This window comes from Acanthopagrus latus, chromosome 1 (assembly GCF_904848185.1).
Source record: "Acanthopagrus latus isolate v.2019 chromosome 1, fAcaLat1.1, whole genome shotgun sequence".
NCBI lineage: Eukaryota > Metazoa > Chordata > Actinopteri > Spariformes > Sparidae > Acanthopagrus > Acanthopagrus latus.
The window spans coordinates 26842051-26858717 of NC_051039.1; the positions used below are offsets into that span (position 1 = coordinate 26842051).

General features: G+C 39.2%; 2 protein-coding genes across 2 annotated transcripts; both read right to left on the bottom strand.

The window, feature by feature from the left end:
• Positions 1-3441: 3441 nt before the first annotated feature.
• On the bottom strand, positions 3442-8546 carry LOC119025384 (C-type lectin domain family 4 member M-like). The gene is made up of 7 exons (XM_037108888.1): positions 8413-8546; positions 8002-8134; positions 6532-6630; positions 5633-6427; positions 5325-5467; positions 4365-4474; positions 3442-4274 (listed from the first exon to the last, which is right to left on the bottom strand). Exons 2-7 carry the CDS (start codon positions 8105-8107, stop codon positions 4136-4138), a joined length of 1392 nt encoding a protein of 463 aa, XP_036964783.1. The 5' UTR covers positions 8108-8134; positions 8413-8546; the 3' UTR covers positions 3442-4135.
• Positions 8547-11584: 3038 nt separating this feature from the next.
• LOC119025393 (CD209 antigen-like) lies at positions 11585-16667 on the bottom strand. The gene is made up of 7 exons (XM_037108900.1): positions 16532-16667; positions 16121-16253; positions 14617-14715; positions 13717-14511; positions 13409-13551; positions 12677-12786; positions 11585-12586 (listed from the first exon to the last, which is right to left on the bottom strand). Exons 2-7 carry the CDS (start codon positions 16224-16226, stop codon positions 12448-12450), a joined length of 1392 nt encoding a protein of 463 aa, XP_036964795.1. The 5' UTR covers positions 16227-16253; positions 16532-16667; the 3' UTR covers positions 11585-12447.

Consider the following 16667-nt stretch of genomic DNA (forward strand, 5'->3'; position numbering starts at 1 on the left):
GTGCTTTACCTTGCTTCTCATTTATCTGTTAGTGAGCTACTGTGCAGGGCACTTAGAGCATAGTCTTCAGTTGGATTTTCTGACCACTGGAAGCAGGAAGTAGGTGCTCGGAGCCCAGTCATGTACATCATGGTTTATGAAGAAGAAGCTTTATTTATCACAAATAATCATATGTACAATGTAGTGAAACTGGTTCTGCACATTTAGCCCATCCCGGACGAGTAGTGGGAAACTTATCTACAGCGTCCAGGGACCAACTCCAACTCCAGTGCTTTGGTCAAGGGAAATGACTGGAGAATGAACCTATTATACATTATACCCTCCCTCCAAAATGTATTATTTCGGGTCACTCATGATCACATTAACTTTTGACCCCACTGTTGAGGTCATTTCAGTTATCATAAGATCAAAGCTTCATAAGTTTCCCAATAGCTGTCTGTTGCTGGTTTATAAAGGCAGGATACCTGGACACGGCAGGGACAAGGCCTTCCTTCTCATTGTTTAGGTGGTTCAGACCAATTCCCTTCAAGCAAGGAATTCTGCTACATTGCTTTGAGGGCAAGAAAAAAAACAGGGGTCAGGCAAACTATCAGAAGACACTGTATGCGCACTGATTAGCTGATTATCCTGAACTCTCACATGATGCCACAGTTTGAGGACATGTGCTGTACACTACTACCTCTGTGATCATATACTCACACCTGTTTAAGGGAAGAGATACTCACAACAATTATGTCCAATTCGAATATAAAACTACACAGTACGAAATACTTGTAAAATGTGCATGTGCCTCTTTTAGAAATATCTATAAAATCCTTCACTGAACTCATGGTTTGTCATGAGTTCAGTGATATAGTAAATTGTGCATCTTTGTATTTCTAGATTTTTTTTGCTAAATTCGCTGAGCGTAGTTGTACAGGTTTTATATCATTGAATGGCATAGACGTGCAGGTTAAAAACTGAATAATTCCCCTGTCAAACACGAGCACATGCAGCTTGCAACTGACCCCAGAATAATTGCAAGAAATAGGATCACTGAGCAGACGAGGAAGCCAACGATGTATGCAGGACGTAAGAGGGAGTGAAGGAATGATAGTTAACATGGAATTAGACTGACAAACACATCCATTCTAAAATTGTGAGCTAAATTTAAAACATAAAAAGATCAAGATTAAATTACACGACTGTCTAACTAATGTCTTTAACTGTCAGTAAGATGGCAGACAGATGGAATGAAAGTGAACCAATGAGGTGAACATTGTTTCCAGGGAATTTTGCTCCAAAAAGTTGGGGGACTCGGAGATTTGAATAAGAATGGACAAAACTGAAGCCAAAGAGGTTGAGATATTCTGACTTATAGCCTTTAGTTTTGGTTTGAATACAAAGTTCCACCCTCTAGACTTGCAGACTGAGCCCTCCTTGGACTACGTTGATACATACTGTGACATGTTTGCTGTCATCACGTCGAGTCAGCGTGGGAGTGAGACTGCAAGGCAATATGACTCACTGTTTTACACATTAGTAATACATTATTTTTTGTGTTTGGTTGTTTGTTTTTCAGTTGGTATTGCGAAAAACTATAACGTCACGTCTGTAGCAGTGAATTGTGGGTGATTAAATCAGTGACGTCCAGTGCAGTCTGGTACCTGAGCAGACTCTCTGGAAGTATGCCAGAGCTCTGCTGGAAGTCTGTTGGTGAATAGTGGATTTGGAAAGCAAACATCAAAACACACAAATTATGGACATGACTTCTTTTTTGTTTTACCCTTAACATTCAACAGCAGGGGAGGCCTTTTGTAGAAATCTTCAGACTTGTGAATTCCTGATGTATGGCAGTCTTCTCAGTTTGATGAACTGTGGTTCAGTGCACGTCTGTCCTCTTTCAAGGACTACAAGTTGTTTTTCTAGAAGGCATGGTGCCTTTGCTGTGCATAAAATCTAAATGGGATGCAATATATCAGCGGAAATCATCTTGAGGTGTGTACTTTTCATGTTGGCTAAGAAATGCAAAAGATAGAAGCAGCATAAATCTTTAAGGAGCACATCTTTTTGAGACAGCACAGTGGGAACGTTGGTGGTATAAGTCGGCCTGCTTCCACTGAATGTGCTGATAATCTCTTGCAGTTAACAATGATCATTTTAAACATGTAAGAAATGCATTTGTTTTGTGTGGGTGAATGTTCAGAAAGTGTTTTCTTTAAAATATACAGCGCCCATTAGGCAAAACATTTGATTAAGTCGTCCTAAAAGGATCCAGGAATCTAGGACAATGGAAGGAACACCTACAGCAGTGAGAGAGAAGTGTGAGCACACTCCTGCACATGCAAAGGCGTTGTGGAGAGGAATGAGTAGGATTTCTGGCAATGGGACTGTCATTTGGGACTACATTTTACTGTTTTTTGAGGCCGAAGATGGGTTATGTTGATGTACTGTGTTGTGATCAGATTTAACTGCAACATAAGAAGCAACCCATCAGTTGACACCAGACATTTGAATCAAATTTGGCAGTGTTTGGCAAATTTGGTGGTGGCACTGAAGTATGTTGTATTTCTTCCGACGTACGTCAATCCAATGCCAGAGCACAGAAGAAAAAAAAGCAATGCAAATATCTAAAGCTTTGGCACAAAAATCTGTATTCATGTCAGGCCCCTGTGCATAGTTAGAGGCTGAGTAAGAAATTGTGTCTCAGGGCCCTCAGTGAATTTTTGAACTTACTGATTTTTAAGTGCAGCATAGTGAGATGCTGAGATGATTTTTCCTCTGAAGCACTGTGAGCAGCAAATGAAGGCATTAGGGGTCAGGTCATCATCAAAAACAGACACAGAACATGTGTCAAACAAAGGTTAAGTGCGCTGAAAAAAAGTGACAACATCCCATAAGACTGATCATCTTAGCAGTTTCAGCGCTGTTTAGTGATAACATTAGACTGTGTTTGTGCTTTGGACTTGGCTAACACCTTGTTTTGGGCTTGTCTACAATGGTACTCTCAGTGACAATTCTTATAAGTCATGATCAATTAATGTCTACTGATTAAAGGGGTTCTATGTAACTCTTTTTTTGGCAATTTACATGCAATACTCTCTTTTTTTTTGCCATTTGTGAGTCGATTTTAGAGCTGTGACCTTATGTACATTCTCTCATCTCAGTCTACACTTTGCTAACAGAGAGCTAGAGCAGCCAACGTTAACTTACAAATGGAGTCAGCCTTCCACCAGTGAAATGTTTCCACAGCATGGCAGGCGTCAACACAGGTGTCCATTGACACATGTTCAAGCCAGCAGGCTCGCAGCTTATATCATTTGTATCCTTCAGTCTCACCCTATTATTAGGACACGTGATACTCCTTCAGATGCATCCTCAAATAAAGGAAAACCAGTAATTCAGAAATAGGCCAATAATCATCCTTGTACTGAATTTAATTATTTGACCACATTGATGAACTTGATGTTGTACAAGGTGAATTACTTTATTTGAAATCACTCAGTTTATATGTTTCCATGAATCGATATGAAAAAAAGCATTTATATTAAAAACAGTGTGAAAAAAAAAGTTTAATTGCAATGTAAGAGTCAATTCAAATAGTTAAAAGTGCAGATTGAATGGTTGTTAATACATAGTGAATTATGAATAATATAGAACACTCCATTTCCATTTATCTCATCGTGAAGCTTCACACTGGCTGGTCTTTGAGGTAATACAGGAAGCCATAACTGAGCGGAGAATATCCAGCATAAGCTTAAACTGAGAACAGTCTCACTGTGATGATGTTTGTCTATCCTCTAATCTGGAAGTGTCTATTTCACATATGTGTGCGCTGAAAATCATTCTTCAGAAATTAGTTACAACGCTAACATAATTGATTGTTAGTGTGTACAGATATCGTTGTACAGTTAACTGGTGCAACATTACCAAATGAGTTTTATCCAGACAAATTATCTCAGTGTATCAGCTCCACACACGATCAGTCATCTGCTAAATTTGACTTACATTATTTATCACAACAATACATTCAGGCTTTGGCTGTTAGCAAAGCTCTGTGTCATTATGTGTAAATTTGATATTACATGATAATCATCTGTACCAGACATTGGCCAGCATGTCAAGCCAAAGCTCTCGTCCACTCTGCACAGGAAAACTACATCTCACAGATCCAGTTCTGTTCTACGTTACAGTTCTCATCATTCCAGTCTCCATTTCCTGTTGCACGGTGCCGGAACTCCGCACAGTCCTGGTTCCTCCCATTGGAGCTGTTGGGCTGGTTTTTACCCCAGAACCTGCAGGAAAACAAGAGACATCCAGAATGAGAAAAAAAACGCTGCTCTATCCTTTGTTGAACAAGGTCTGCGTAATTTTTACTTTCTTACGTTGTGGTCAGTGGTGACCCATCTACCCATGTCCAATTCCCTTCTACTCCTTGATCGGTCAATCCAATCCAGACTTGTTTGTCACTTGGATACAAGCTATTGATGAAGATCTACGGGAGATGAGACATCAAATCAAAAGTTTTTGAAGAACTTCCTTAAACACAAAGTAACCTAAAATCATGTAATACAGATAGTTATCGTTGTGATGAAGCAGTGTAACTTAAAGCTGCGCTAATGAATAGTTTTATACTAACAATTGATGAAATGATGTTATAAGTGAACTTAGTATAGGTATGGTGAACATAATGGAGAATTAAGCATGTAAACAGCAAGAGATTTCCATTTCCATTTTGGTTTAAGTAACAGTAGTTTCACTTCCTTCGTCTCCTATTTTCCGTTATTTTTCCTGTTTCCAGTGGAGCGCTTGGAACATTATGTTGACCACGTTGACAACATGGCATCACAAACAAATTGTCATGCCAATATTTGCATTTGTTTAGGGATAACCGAACCAAAACATTTGCAGAAGGTTGTAAAATCCAAACAAACAATGCATAGACAGCAGCTGGTGGGGCTCCTAACATAGGTGACTTCTTCCTCGGCCGAGAAGAAAGTCCCCAGACCAAGTTGTTATGTGAGAGTCTTCGTAGACATTGTGAAATTCTTTCTGTGACTGGTTCATGATTATTTCCACCTAGGTGTTATTTCAGCACATGTTATACATTAAGTTCTTTCTGGAGAACAGAGGAGCCAAGTGAGGCTCCTGGAGGCTTCATCACTAGCTGCATCCTCTTTCACATCACACATCCATTGTTCCATTGCTAGTCTGAACATGATGATTAGTGCAGCTTTCATGAACTAAAATGCCACAAAGAAACTGGTTCGTTGTGTTTTCATGGTGACACCTGCATGAAGAGTCATGCCGATATAGTGTAGATAAATGCAAAGAGACAAACAAACCATTTCCTCTTGGCTTTTTACTATTGCCAGGTCTGCTCCTTTGCTTTGACAGTATTCTCTACCCTTCCTCCAAGTTTTCTTGCCAGTAGAAGTGTAGTAGCAGCTGCCCTCAAATTTTCTCCAGTCAGTGGGGCATGGCTTTGCTGAAAACGCAGTCATCAAAAAGCAATGTGAAAGCATTGGATTTGTTATTCATCAGAAGGCACAGCAGACCTTAAAGTTCTTTCTAGAATGATTTTGACAAGGGCACAACATGCAAATTGCTGGGTGACGACATGTTGCAATATGAAACATCGTTAACATGTTACCTTGAATCTTTGCCTTCAGTTGCTCAATTTCCAATTGCAGCACTTCACTCTCAGCAGTCAGGTTGTCGTTGTTCTTCTCCAGCAGGTCTCTCTCCACAGTTACATTTTGGCAACGGCTTTCCATATCCTGTTTTTCTTGAATCAAGGACCTGTAAGAAGCCTGCAGCTCATCTAAGGATTTCACAAGTAGATCGTATCTGTCCTGCAGACTTTCCTTTTCTGCCGTCAGATTCTGGTGGCTGCTTGCTAGCTTGTCTTTCTCATTGGTAGAGTGGTTGTATCTGTCCTGCAGGTGCTCTATGTCCTTAATCAAGGTGTTGTAATTCAATTGTAGCTGATCTCTTTGTCTGGTTGCGTTATGGTATTTGTTCTTTAAATCGTCTCTTTCCTTGGTTGCTGAGACATAATTGGCCTGTAACTCATTTTTCCTGTTGACCACTTTATCGTGTTGTTTTTGTATCAGGTCTTTGGCTGTAGTCAAGGCATTATTATTAGTTTGGAGCTGGTCATTACTGGCTTTTAGTGCTTCTATCTCCTTAGTTACAGCAGTGTTACTGGCCTGTAACTGGGTTTGGCTACTTTTAAGTTCAGTTACCTGCCTATTCAGTAAGTTGTAGTTGGTCTCTGTGTGCTGATATCTCTCAGATAAGTAAACGTTACTTCTCTGTAATTGAGCATTTGTGGTTGTGAGATCCTTTGTCTGTTTTTGCACTGCCCTCAAATCCTGCTGCAGATTCTCTTTCTCTTTACTCATGGTTTTTAGGTTGTTCTGATGGTCTTGCTCTGCTTTTTGGTCTGCCAAAGATAAGATATATCAGTAAAACAGTGGTTTTATCATGACGTGATAACTTCTTAAAACATTTGATAATTTGACAGAGGAAACAAAGAGATGGACTCACAGTGAACACTCTGACCTATGACTCCTGAAAACAGGATTAGACACAGCACACCAAGGCAAACTGTAGCGACCCGGAAAGGGCTGTTTCTCATTGCATAGACTGGATGACAGAAGGAGTAGAAACAGAAACATAAAATTGAAGAAGTGTTTTGAGGAACTTGTGGTTTTGTGCTTCATCTTCGCTATAAGTGGTGAGTCATGGTGCCTTCAGAAATAAATGTTACTGTTGGTACTGAGGACTATACAGTAGATGGTGATGATTTCCAAGAGAACAGACTGGGAGAAAATATATTAATAAATCATTTGGTAATGATTACTTCATGAATATCTGTGAATCAACAACTAATTAATTAGTCATTTTTGAATCATGAATTGCAGTTTTCGGGCCTCCTTAAGTAGTGATACAAAATACTGCGTAGTTACCAAGTAGTCCCTTAGTACTTCATGATAACAATTAGCTACTAAGACCCTGTCCGTGCATACAAAGGTGTTCCTAAAAACAAAGCTTTTTTCACGCATTCTGACCTTTTGTACAAACATCAAAGGCAAGACAATGACGCAGTCACACACACTGTCAACTCGGAAGTATTTGCATTTGTACCATGACCTAATGGATGTTATATTGTTTAGCATTCTATTTAGAAAGACACAGACATTGATATTTAAATGGTTGGGAAGACAAATAAAAATGGGTTCTTGACAGACTTTTGAAGATTGTGTGAAGAGCAGTCAGGTTTCCCTGCATCAGTTATAATATTTTCTGTAGCTAAGCAACCAACCAGATTATACAATCTGCAGCCTTTTTACAATGGCATATGCATGCCCTGTGTACGCGAATGGCCATGAGATTTAGCATTTTCAAGGCTATAGTATAAACATAGATTATTTCTGTAACGGGACTATAACACTCATCTGGAAAGAGGTTTTTCTTTTCAAATACCCTTGTACATGTCGGCCACAGGCCTTTATCTGTAATAACTTGCCAAACATAATTAACGTTAAGTTAAGTATGCAAACCCATTACCTCAAAACAATGTTATCTGTTGAAAACTTGTATCTTGAAGAAAACACATGTGTAGCCATGAAAGTTCTGTTGCAATAAGGAACAGTGCAGTCACCGTAATAAAAAGAAAGGACTTTTTCATTTTGTGTCCGCAGCATATTCTGCTGCACCACAGACAAAACATTTTTAAAAATGTTGCAGTTTTAACAACAAGTTATAGAAGTAAACATTTTTGGGAAAAAAAGTTCATTTCTATCAAATATACAAGTGTGATTATCCTATGGTATTGTCAGTGGCAATGCTGGGTATTTCAGATTTTTTTATTTCTTTAGAAAATAGTTGTGGGCTGCAAAACCAAATCAGTTAGCTAAAAAAACATTAAAAAGCAGTTGACAAATTTGTATTGTTACATCTTATAAATTGTTAAATCACCCACGTGTATTTGAAAGGAACTTCAGATGCTTTTACCTGAAGACTGGAGCTTGCTGCCGTCCGTGAAGAATTGCTTATAGCCAATTTTACTGTTCTCCATGTCCATGTTTGTTACTGTGGAGGCCCGGTACTCAACGGCCATGTTTGGATCTGCTTCATGAGCTGCAGTCTTACCAGCAAAACACTGCAGCATTAGCTTATGGAAAACTCTTTCAGTACAAAAAAAATCTATCCACGTTCAACAATTTCTCTTTGACTTATGTTGCTCTTCGAAGTTCCTAACAGTGACATATAGAATAACACTGTATAACTGACATTACGTTTTAATGGAATTCAAATGTCTACATACAGTTCTACATTTACTTGTTTGTTTGTTTGTGTTTTGGCATCTACCCCTGGATAAGAATACCAGACATCAATGCAAGATAGCAACAAAGCAAAACTTACCTCTCCTCGTAGAAATGATCAAAGATTTGGTATAATGAAAGAATTATGTTTTGTGTTCCTGTAAGGTCGCAGCACAGAGGCAGAGCACCTATTGCGTCAATATGTCATACTCACTGTAACGTATGGTGTTCTTTTCACTTGTGACCACTTGTGGGGCAGAAATTGAGGGCTGGCCAGGAGGCGGAGTGAGAAACTCCCTTCTCCCTTAAGCGCAAGTGAGTTAGATGGAGAAATCCATTTAAAGGAATAGTTCACCAAAAAATGAAAATTTCGGGAATTACAATACCACGCTTGTAAAGACAAATACCAGCTCTGAAACAATCTGTCAGACATAATGTAGGTGCTAACAAAACTCATTAACCCTCTCTCTGAAGTTATACAGTGCAGAAACAAGTGATGGCCAAGACAGTGACACCATTCACCCTATTCCTGAGCAAAAACCTGAGAGAAATACATTTTTAAAAAATCAATGTGTCCAGCTCTCAGTTCATTTGTACTTTCTGACTGGATCTCTTTAGCTTCTCTTGTCCTGTTTGTTCTCTCAAACATCTGCTGTGTTTTACAGTATCATTGTTTTGACTGAAAACACAACATTTCCTGTAATGTAGCCTAATGATAAAAGCTTTTACATGACTGAATAACAGGGGGGCTTTTACTGCAGGGATTGGGACAAGAGTGTCATTGGTTTAAAACACACCTTCAAGCAGGTAACCCTGCTGGGATGGAAATGCAAAATCCTGGCCTCCAGTGATTAGCAATGGTGCTAATAATGGGGACTGTTCGTGTAATTTCCCCATTAAACCCACTGCACTATTTCTCAATTGCAGTTCCTTCTGACTAGTCAGAGTCTCTCTTCACAGCTGTAGTGTCTCTGGGTGAGAGAGACTGGACAAGCTGGATGTCTGAAGTATAGGCTGCACCTCTACCAGCAGCATGGTGGCAAATACAGACTTGCTGAAAACCAAGTCGTTCAAGCTGGGTTCACGTGGGGCCGTGGCCCTCCCTGCAGACAGTCTGCCTGTCTGCTCTCTCCAGCCCAGAGACACAGCTGTGAGTCGCAGGGGTCAGTGAGTTTAAAGAGGAAAGTCAGCTGGCAATCTGCTTACTAAAGCCAGCAACACAGACACACCAGTACACATGTATAAATGCTCACTGTGGCATAGGTCACTTGGTTACAGCATCAGCTCTGTGTAGAGCTGAACTGTAACCATAAATCAGGCTTTATTGTAACACCAGAAGCCAAGCTTGGTAGATGACACAACTCCATTTTAGAGAGAGCATCATATTTTTTAAGGTACCGTATTATTTTTTATGTTTTTTACATATTTTTTAAGCACAAAATGTAGTTATTTGTCAAAAATTACGAAACATTGTCAGTAAAGATCATGAAAATACCACAACACACTGGAGTGAAGCTCCAACAAACGTCTAGACAGAACTGTTGACAGGTGCACTGAATGTTCGTACTGTTGGAGAACTTCAAGCCTGAAATATCACCTCCTTTAAAGTTTAGACTGTCCATTTATTGTTCGATTCACTCATCAACCGAAATACATTTGCACTGAAATATTGACAGCCATATTCAAAACAAGTCTCCATCTACTTGAGTGTACAAGTTGTTGAGGAGAATGCTGCAACACTGTTTTACTGTGAAGGTCCAGAAATGTTTTGTTGATTATAACATTTCACTTTCCATCAGCATGGGGGTGAGTGGATATTGACTGATCTTGAATGTTTGTGTGAATTTTTTCTTTAAGGAGCAGATGAAATTAAACTGAGGATACCAAGATTGATCTTAACACTGGTGGTGCATTGTTTGACCTGCAGCTAACAAAGCAATGTTACAGTGTAATGTTTCCGTAGTACATTTCATGGGTGACATCAGTTTGTGTCTCTGCTTGGAATAATCATCTAAAGCCCCGACAGCACTGGGACCACTTTTTGAGATCTTGGGATATAACGCTGATTGATTTGGAGTAATCAGGGCACTACAGAGCCCAGCGGCACAAACTTTTTGTCAGTTTCACAACATGAACCACAAGTTCAGATATGAGGAAGGACAGATTACACAAAACAAAAATGCTGAGGATGGAGTTTTAATAGCATAGCATACTGGGAAAACATCTGAGTCAGGTCGATTACTCAAGTTTCCTTCCAACATATTTCTGATTGAGAAAAAACTGCACTCTGGGCAAGTAAATTATTTTGTGTAGACTTTAATTAACAGCCTGTGTAGTAGAGTGGACATTTGGCATGGACACGTTTTTAAGTTATTCATCTGAATTGGTTCATTTTCATACCATAAAGCAATGCAGTAAATGTATTCATCAAATTCACACAGCAGATGCCGCTGTATATGTAAAGCATCTCTATGAATCTTTCTGGATCACAGCGACAGCAACAGGTCCAGTTGGACAATGCAAGCCGGGGCTAATATTTTAAAACCTCTAATTATTCCATAGCTTGTCAACAATTTAACAACTTATAGTCAGGTTCCTGTGAGAACGTTAGAACAGCAAATCAGCATTTCATGACACAATCCATTCTAAATATACAGAGGGACAGTGAGAGGAAATACACAGTTTCCCTCAGTGTGGCCTTGGCCTCCCCATCTGCAATGACTTCAGAACCAGTGGTCTCACTGCTGCCGGGACTGGTACAGCACTACTCATCCTGTTGTATATTGCCCTCTATTGCTTTCACAGTATAAAAAAAACTTCAGGATTATCTGTGCATGGGTTTATGTTGCATTCCCATTCTCCTCAGATGTTCCCACTTTCCAAGATGGTTCAATTTACATGTAGTTATCTCTTTTTTTGACATTTGTGAGTGGATTTCAAGGCTGTGACTTCATGTACATCCTCTTATCTCAGTGCACCGTCTACACTTTGCCAACAGAGAGCTAGAGCGGCTAAAGTTAATTCTCAAATGGCGTCAGCCTTCCACCATGACATAGAAGTTCCACAGAGCCCTTTTATCAGACATTAACACTGTTTGGCAGGCATCAACGCAGGTGTCCATCAGCTGCTTTTTGACACATATTCAAGCCAGCACGGCAGTTATGCTTGTAGCTTATAGTATAATTTGAATCCTTCGAACTAACCCTATTATTAGGACACGTCATACTCCTTCAGATGCATCCTCAAATAAATGAAAACCAACAATTCAGAAATAGGCCAATGATCATCTTAGTACTTTATTTAATTATTTGACCACATTGATGAACTTGATGTTGTACAAGGTGAATTACTTCATTTGAAATCACTTGTTTTATATGTTTCCATGAATTGATATATAAAATGTATTTATATAAAAAGAAGTGCAAAAAAAAATGTTTAATTACAATTTAAGCATCAATTTAAATAGTTAAATGTACATACTGAATGGTTGTTAATACATAGTGAATTATGCATAATACAGAACACTCCATTTCCATTTATCTCCTTGTGAACCGTCGCACTGGCTGGTCTTTGAGGTAATACAGGAAGCCATAACTGAGCACAGAATAGCCAGCATAAGCTTAAACTGAGAACAATCTCACTGTGATGATGTTTTTATATCTTTTCACTTTTGATTTTCAGGGCCTGGCACCAGAGGGCCCAATTTTAAGTGAGCTCAAACTCCACCCAGCTGCTCTATCACAAGCCTGATAGCAACTGATTGGTAGGTACAACTTTTAGGAAAATTGATTAATTAGTTGCAAATTAGTCTCACATAATCTGGAAGCGTCTACTTCACATATGTGTGCGCTGAAAATCATTCATTAGTGTGTACAGATATCGTTGTACAGTTAACTGGTGCAACATTACCTAAGCAGTTTTATCCAAACAAATTATCTCAGTGTATCAGCTCCACACACGATCAGTCATCTGCTAAATTTGACTTACATTACTTATCACAACAATACATTCAGGCTTTGGCTGTTAGCAAAGCTCTGTGTCATTATGTGTAAATTTGATATTACATGATAATCATCTGTACCAGACATTGGCCAGCATGTCAAGCCAAAGCTCTCGTCCACTCTGCACAGGAAAACTACATCTCACAGATCCAGTTCTGTTCTACGTTACAGTTCTCATCATTCCAGTCTCCATTTCCTGTTGCACGGTGCCAGACCTCCACACAGTCCTGGTTCCTCCCATTCAAGCTGTTGGGCTGGTTTTTACCCCAGAACCTGCAGGAAAACAAGAGACATCCAGAATAAGGAAAAAAACACTGCTCTATCCTTTGTTGAACAAGGTCTGCGTAATTTTTAGTTTCTTACGTCGTGGTCAGTGGTGACCCATCTACCCATGTCCAATTCCCTTCTACTCCTTGATCGGTCAATCCAATCCAGACTTCTTTGTCACTTGAATACAAGCTATTGATGAAGATCTACGGGAGATGAGACATCAAATCAAACGTTTTTGAAGAACTTCCTTAAACACAATGTTGTGATGTAGCAGAATAACTTAACACTGCTTGGACGCTATGTTGACCACGTTGTCAACATGGCGTCACACATAATTTGTCTTGCAGAAATTTGCATTTGTTTAAGTATAACTGAACCAAAACATTCGCAGAAGGTTGTAAAATCCAAACAAACAATGCATAGACAGCGGCTGGTGGGGCTCCTAACATAGGTGACTTCTTCCTCGGCCGAGAAGAAAGTCCCCAGACCAAGTTGTTATGTGAGAGTCTTCGTAGACATTGTGAAATTCTTTCTGTGACTGGTTCATGATTATTTCCACCTAGGTGTTATTTCAGCACATGTTATACATTAAGTTCTTTCTGGAGAACAGAGGAGCCAAGTGAGGCTCCTGGAGGCTTCATCACTAGCTGCATCCTCTTTCACATCACACATCCATTGTTCCATTGCTAGTCTGAACATGATGATTAGTGCAGCTTTCATTAACTAAAATGCCACAAAGAAGCTGGTTCATCGTGTTTTCATGGTGACACCTGCATGAAGAGTCATGCCGATATAGTGTAGATAAATGCAAAGAGACAAACAAACCATTTCCTCTTGGCTTTTTACTATTGCCAGGTCTGCTCCTTTGCTTTGACAGTATTCTCTACCCTTACTCCAGGTTTTCTTGCCAGTAGAAGTGTAGTAGCAGCTGCCCTCATATTTTCTCCAGCCAGTGGGGCATGGCTTTGCTGAAAAAGTAGTCATCAAAAAGCAATGTGAAAGCATTGGATTTGTTATTCATCAGAAGGCACAGCAGACCTTAAAGTTCTTTCTAGAATGATTTTGACAAGGGCACAACATGCAAATTGCTGGGTGACGACATGTTGCAATATGAAACATCGTTAACATGTTACCTTGAATCTTTGCCTTCAGTTGCTCAATTTCCAATTTCAGCACTTCACTCTCAGCAGTCAGGTTGTCGTTGTTCTTCTCCAGCAGGTCTCTCTCCACAGTTACATTTTGGCAACTGCTTTCCATATCCTGTTTTTCTTGAATCAATGACTTGTAAGAAGCCTGCAGCTCATCTAAGGATTTTACAAGTAGATCATAACCGGACTGCAGACTTTCCTTTTCTACCGTCAGATTCTGGTGGCTGCTTGCTAGCTTGTCTTTCTCATTGGTAGAGTGGTTGTATCTGTCCTGCAGGTGCTCTACGTCCTTAAACAAGGTGTTGTAATTCAGTTGGAGCTGATCTCTTTGTCTGGTTGCGATATTGTATTTATTCTGTAAATTGTCCCTTTCTTTGGTCACTGAGAGATAATTAGCCTGTAACTCATTTTTGCGGTTGAGCTCTATATCATGTTGTTTTTGTATCAGGTCTTTGGCTGTAGTCAAGGCATTATTATTAGTTTGGAGCTGGTCATTACTGGCTTTTAGTGCTTCTATCTCCTTAGTTGCAGCAGTGTTACTGGCCTGTAACTGGGTTTGGCTACTTTTAAGTTCACTTACCTGCCTATTCAGTAAGTTGTTGTTGGAATCTGTGCGATAATGTCTATCAGATATGTCACGGATATTTTCCTGCAAGTCAGTATTTGTAACTTCGAGATCTTTTTTCTGTTTTTCCGCTGACCTCAAATCCTGCTGCACATTCTCTTTCTCTTTACGCATGGATTTTAGCCTGTTCTGATGGTCTTGCTCTGCTTTTTGATCTGCCAAAGATAAGATATATCAGTAAACCAGTGGTTTTATTATGACATGAGGCAACTTTTTAAAACGTGAAAATTTGACAGAGGGAAAGAAAGAGGTGGACTCACAGTGGACACGCTGACCTATAACCCCCAACAACAGGATTAGACACAGCAGACCAAGGCAAACTGTGGCGATCCGGAAAGGGCTGTTTCTCATTGCATAGACTGGATGACAGAAGGAGTAGAAACAGTAACACAAAATTGAAGAAGTGTTTTGAGCAACTTCTGGTTTTGTTCTTTGTCTGTACTATGAGTGGTGGGTTGTAGTGCTTTTAGAAATAAATGTTGGTATGTATGTATGTATGTATGTGTACATATATATATATATATATATATATATATATATATATATATATATATATATATATATATATTGTTGACAGACTTTTGAAGATTGTGTGAAGAGCAGTCAGGTTTCCCTGCCTCAATGATAGTATTTTCTGTGGCTAAGCAACCAACCAGATTATAAAATCTGCAGCCTTTTTACAATGGCATATGCATGCCCTGTGTACGCGAATGGCCATGAAATATGCAATTGTACGTACATGGTATGAATGTAGATTATTTCTGAAACAAAACTAAAATGCTCATCTGGCCAAAGGATTTTTTTTTTCAAAGCACCCTTGTATGTTTGGACCGAAAGGCCTGTGTATTTCCTGTTTTTCCTAGTTTCTTAATAACAAACCAGAAACTGCAGGGTTCTTCAAACTTATTATATTCACACCACAAACATTTATATTCTCTCTGAGGCCTTTATTTGAAGTTAAAGTTAAGCAGTGTTAAAGGGTCAAATTATTGACTACTGACTTGGTTAATCCTTGAGGAATTTAGCAACACTACTATGGTCAACACAAATGCCAGGTCTATAACAACTTGTTAAATGTGTCAAAACAATGTTATGTGTTGAAAACGTATATGTGCTACATGGGGGCAGCAGAACAAACCTCATAAAATTGCTGCATCAAATATTTAGCAAAACGTTGCATATTTAACCAGGTGATCGTTAACTTTATTAGCATAGTCTGCCTACTGCGAAATACTGGGAAGGTAGGGTCCAGTGCTGATGCCAGAAAAATGATCCATCCAAATGGATGCCACTCTTGTTATGGCTGTGTAAAAAGGATATGGCCAAATGGTCTTTGCCAGGTAGTATGATTTAGACAGATAGTCGCAGTATCTTTTCATTGGTTTGGTTTACTTTTGCTTGGCATGCTACTTTACTGAGTTGTTTGCAAAATGCCTGTATAAACGTTGACTCCCATTTGGCAAATCCCACTTCAACACATATGTTTTCAAGACATAACACTGTCATTGTTAAAAACATTAGAAGTAAACATTTTGGGAAGAAAGTTCATTTCTATCAAATATACAAGTGTGATTATCCTATGGTATTGTCAGTGGTAATGCTGGGTATTTCAGATTTTTTTTCTTTAGAAGATAGTTGTGGGCTGCAAAACCAAATCAGTTAGCTAAAAAAACATTAAAAAGCAGTTGACAAATTTGTATTGTTACATCTTATAAATTGTTAAATCACCCACGTGTATTTGAAAGGAACTTCAGATGCTTTTACCTGAAGACTGGAGCTTGCTGCCGTCCGTGAAGAATTGCTTATAGCCAATTTTACTGTTCTCCATGTCCATGTTTGTTACTGTGGAGGCCCGGTACTCAACGGCCATGTTTGGATCTGCTTCATGAGCTGCAGTCTTACCAGCAAAACACTGCAGCATTAGCTTATGGAAAACTCTTTCAGTACAAAAAAAATCTATCCACGTTCAACAATTTCTCTTTGACTTATGTTGCTCTTCGAAGTTCCTAACAGTGACATATAGAATAACACTGTATAACTGACATTACGTTTTAATGGGATTCAAATGTCTACATACAATTCTACATTTACTTGTTTGTTTGTTTGTGTTTTGGCATCTACCCCTGGATAAGAATACCAGACATCAATGCAAGATAGCAACAAAGCAAAACTTACCTCTCCTCGTAGAAATGATCAAAGATTTGATATAATGAAAGAATTATGTTTTGTGTTCCTGTAAGGTCGCAGCACAGAGGCAGAGCACCTATTGCGTCAATATGTCATACTCACTGTAACGTATGGTGTTCTTTTC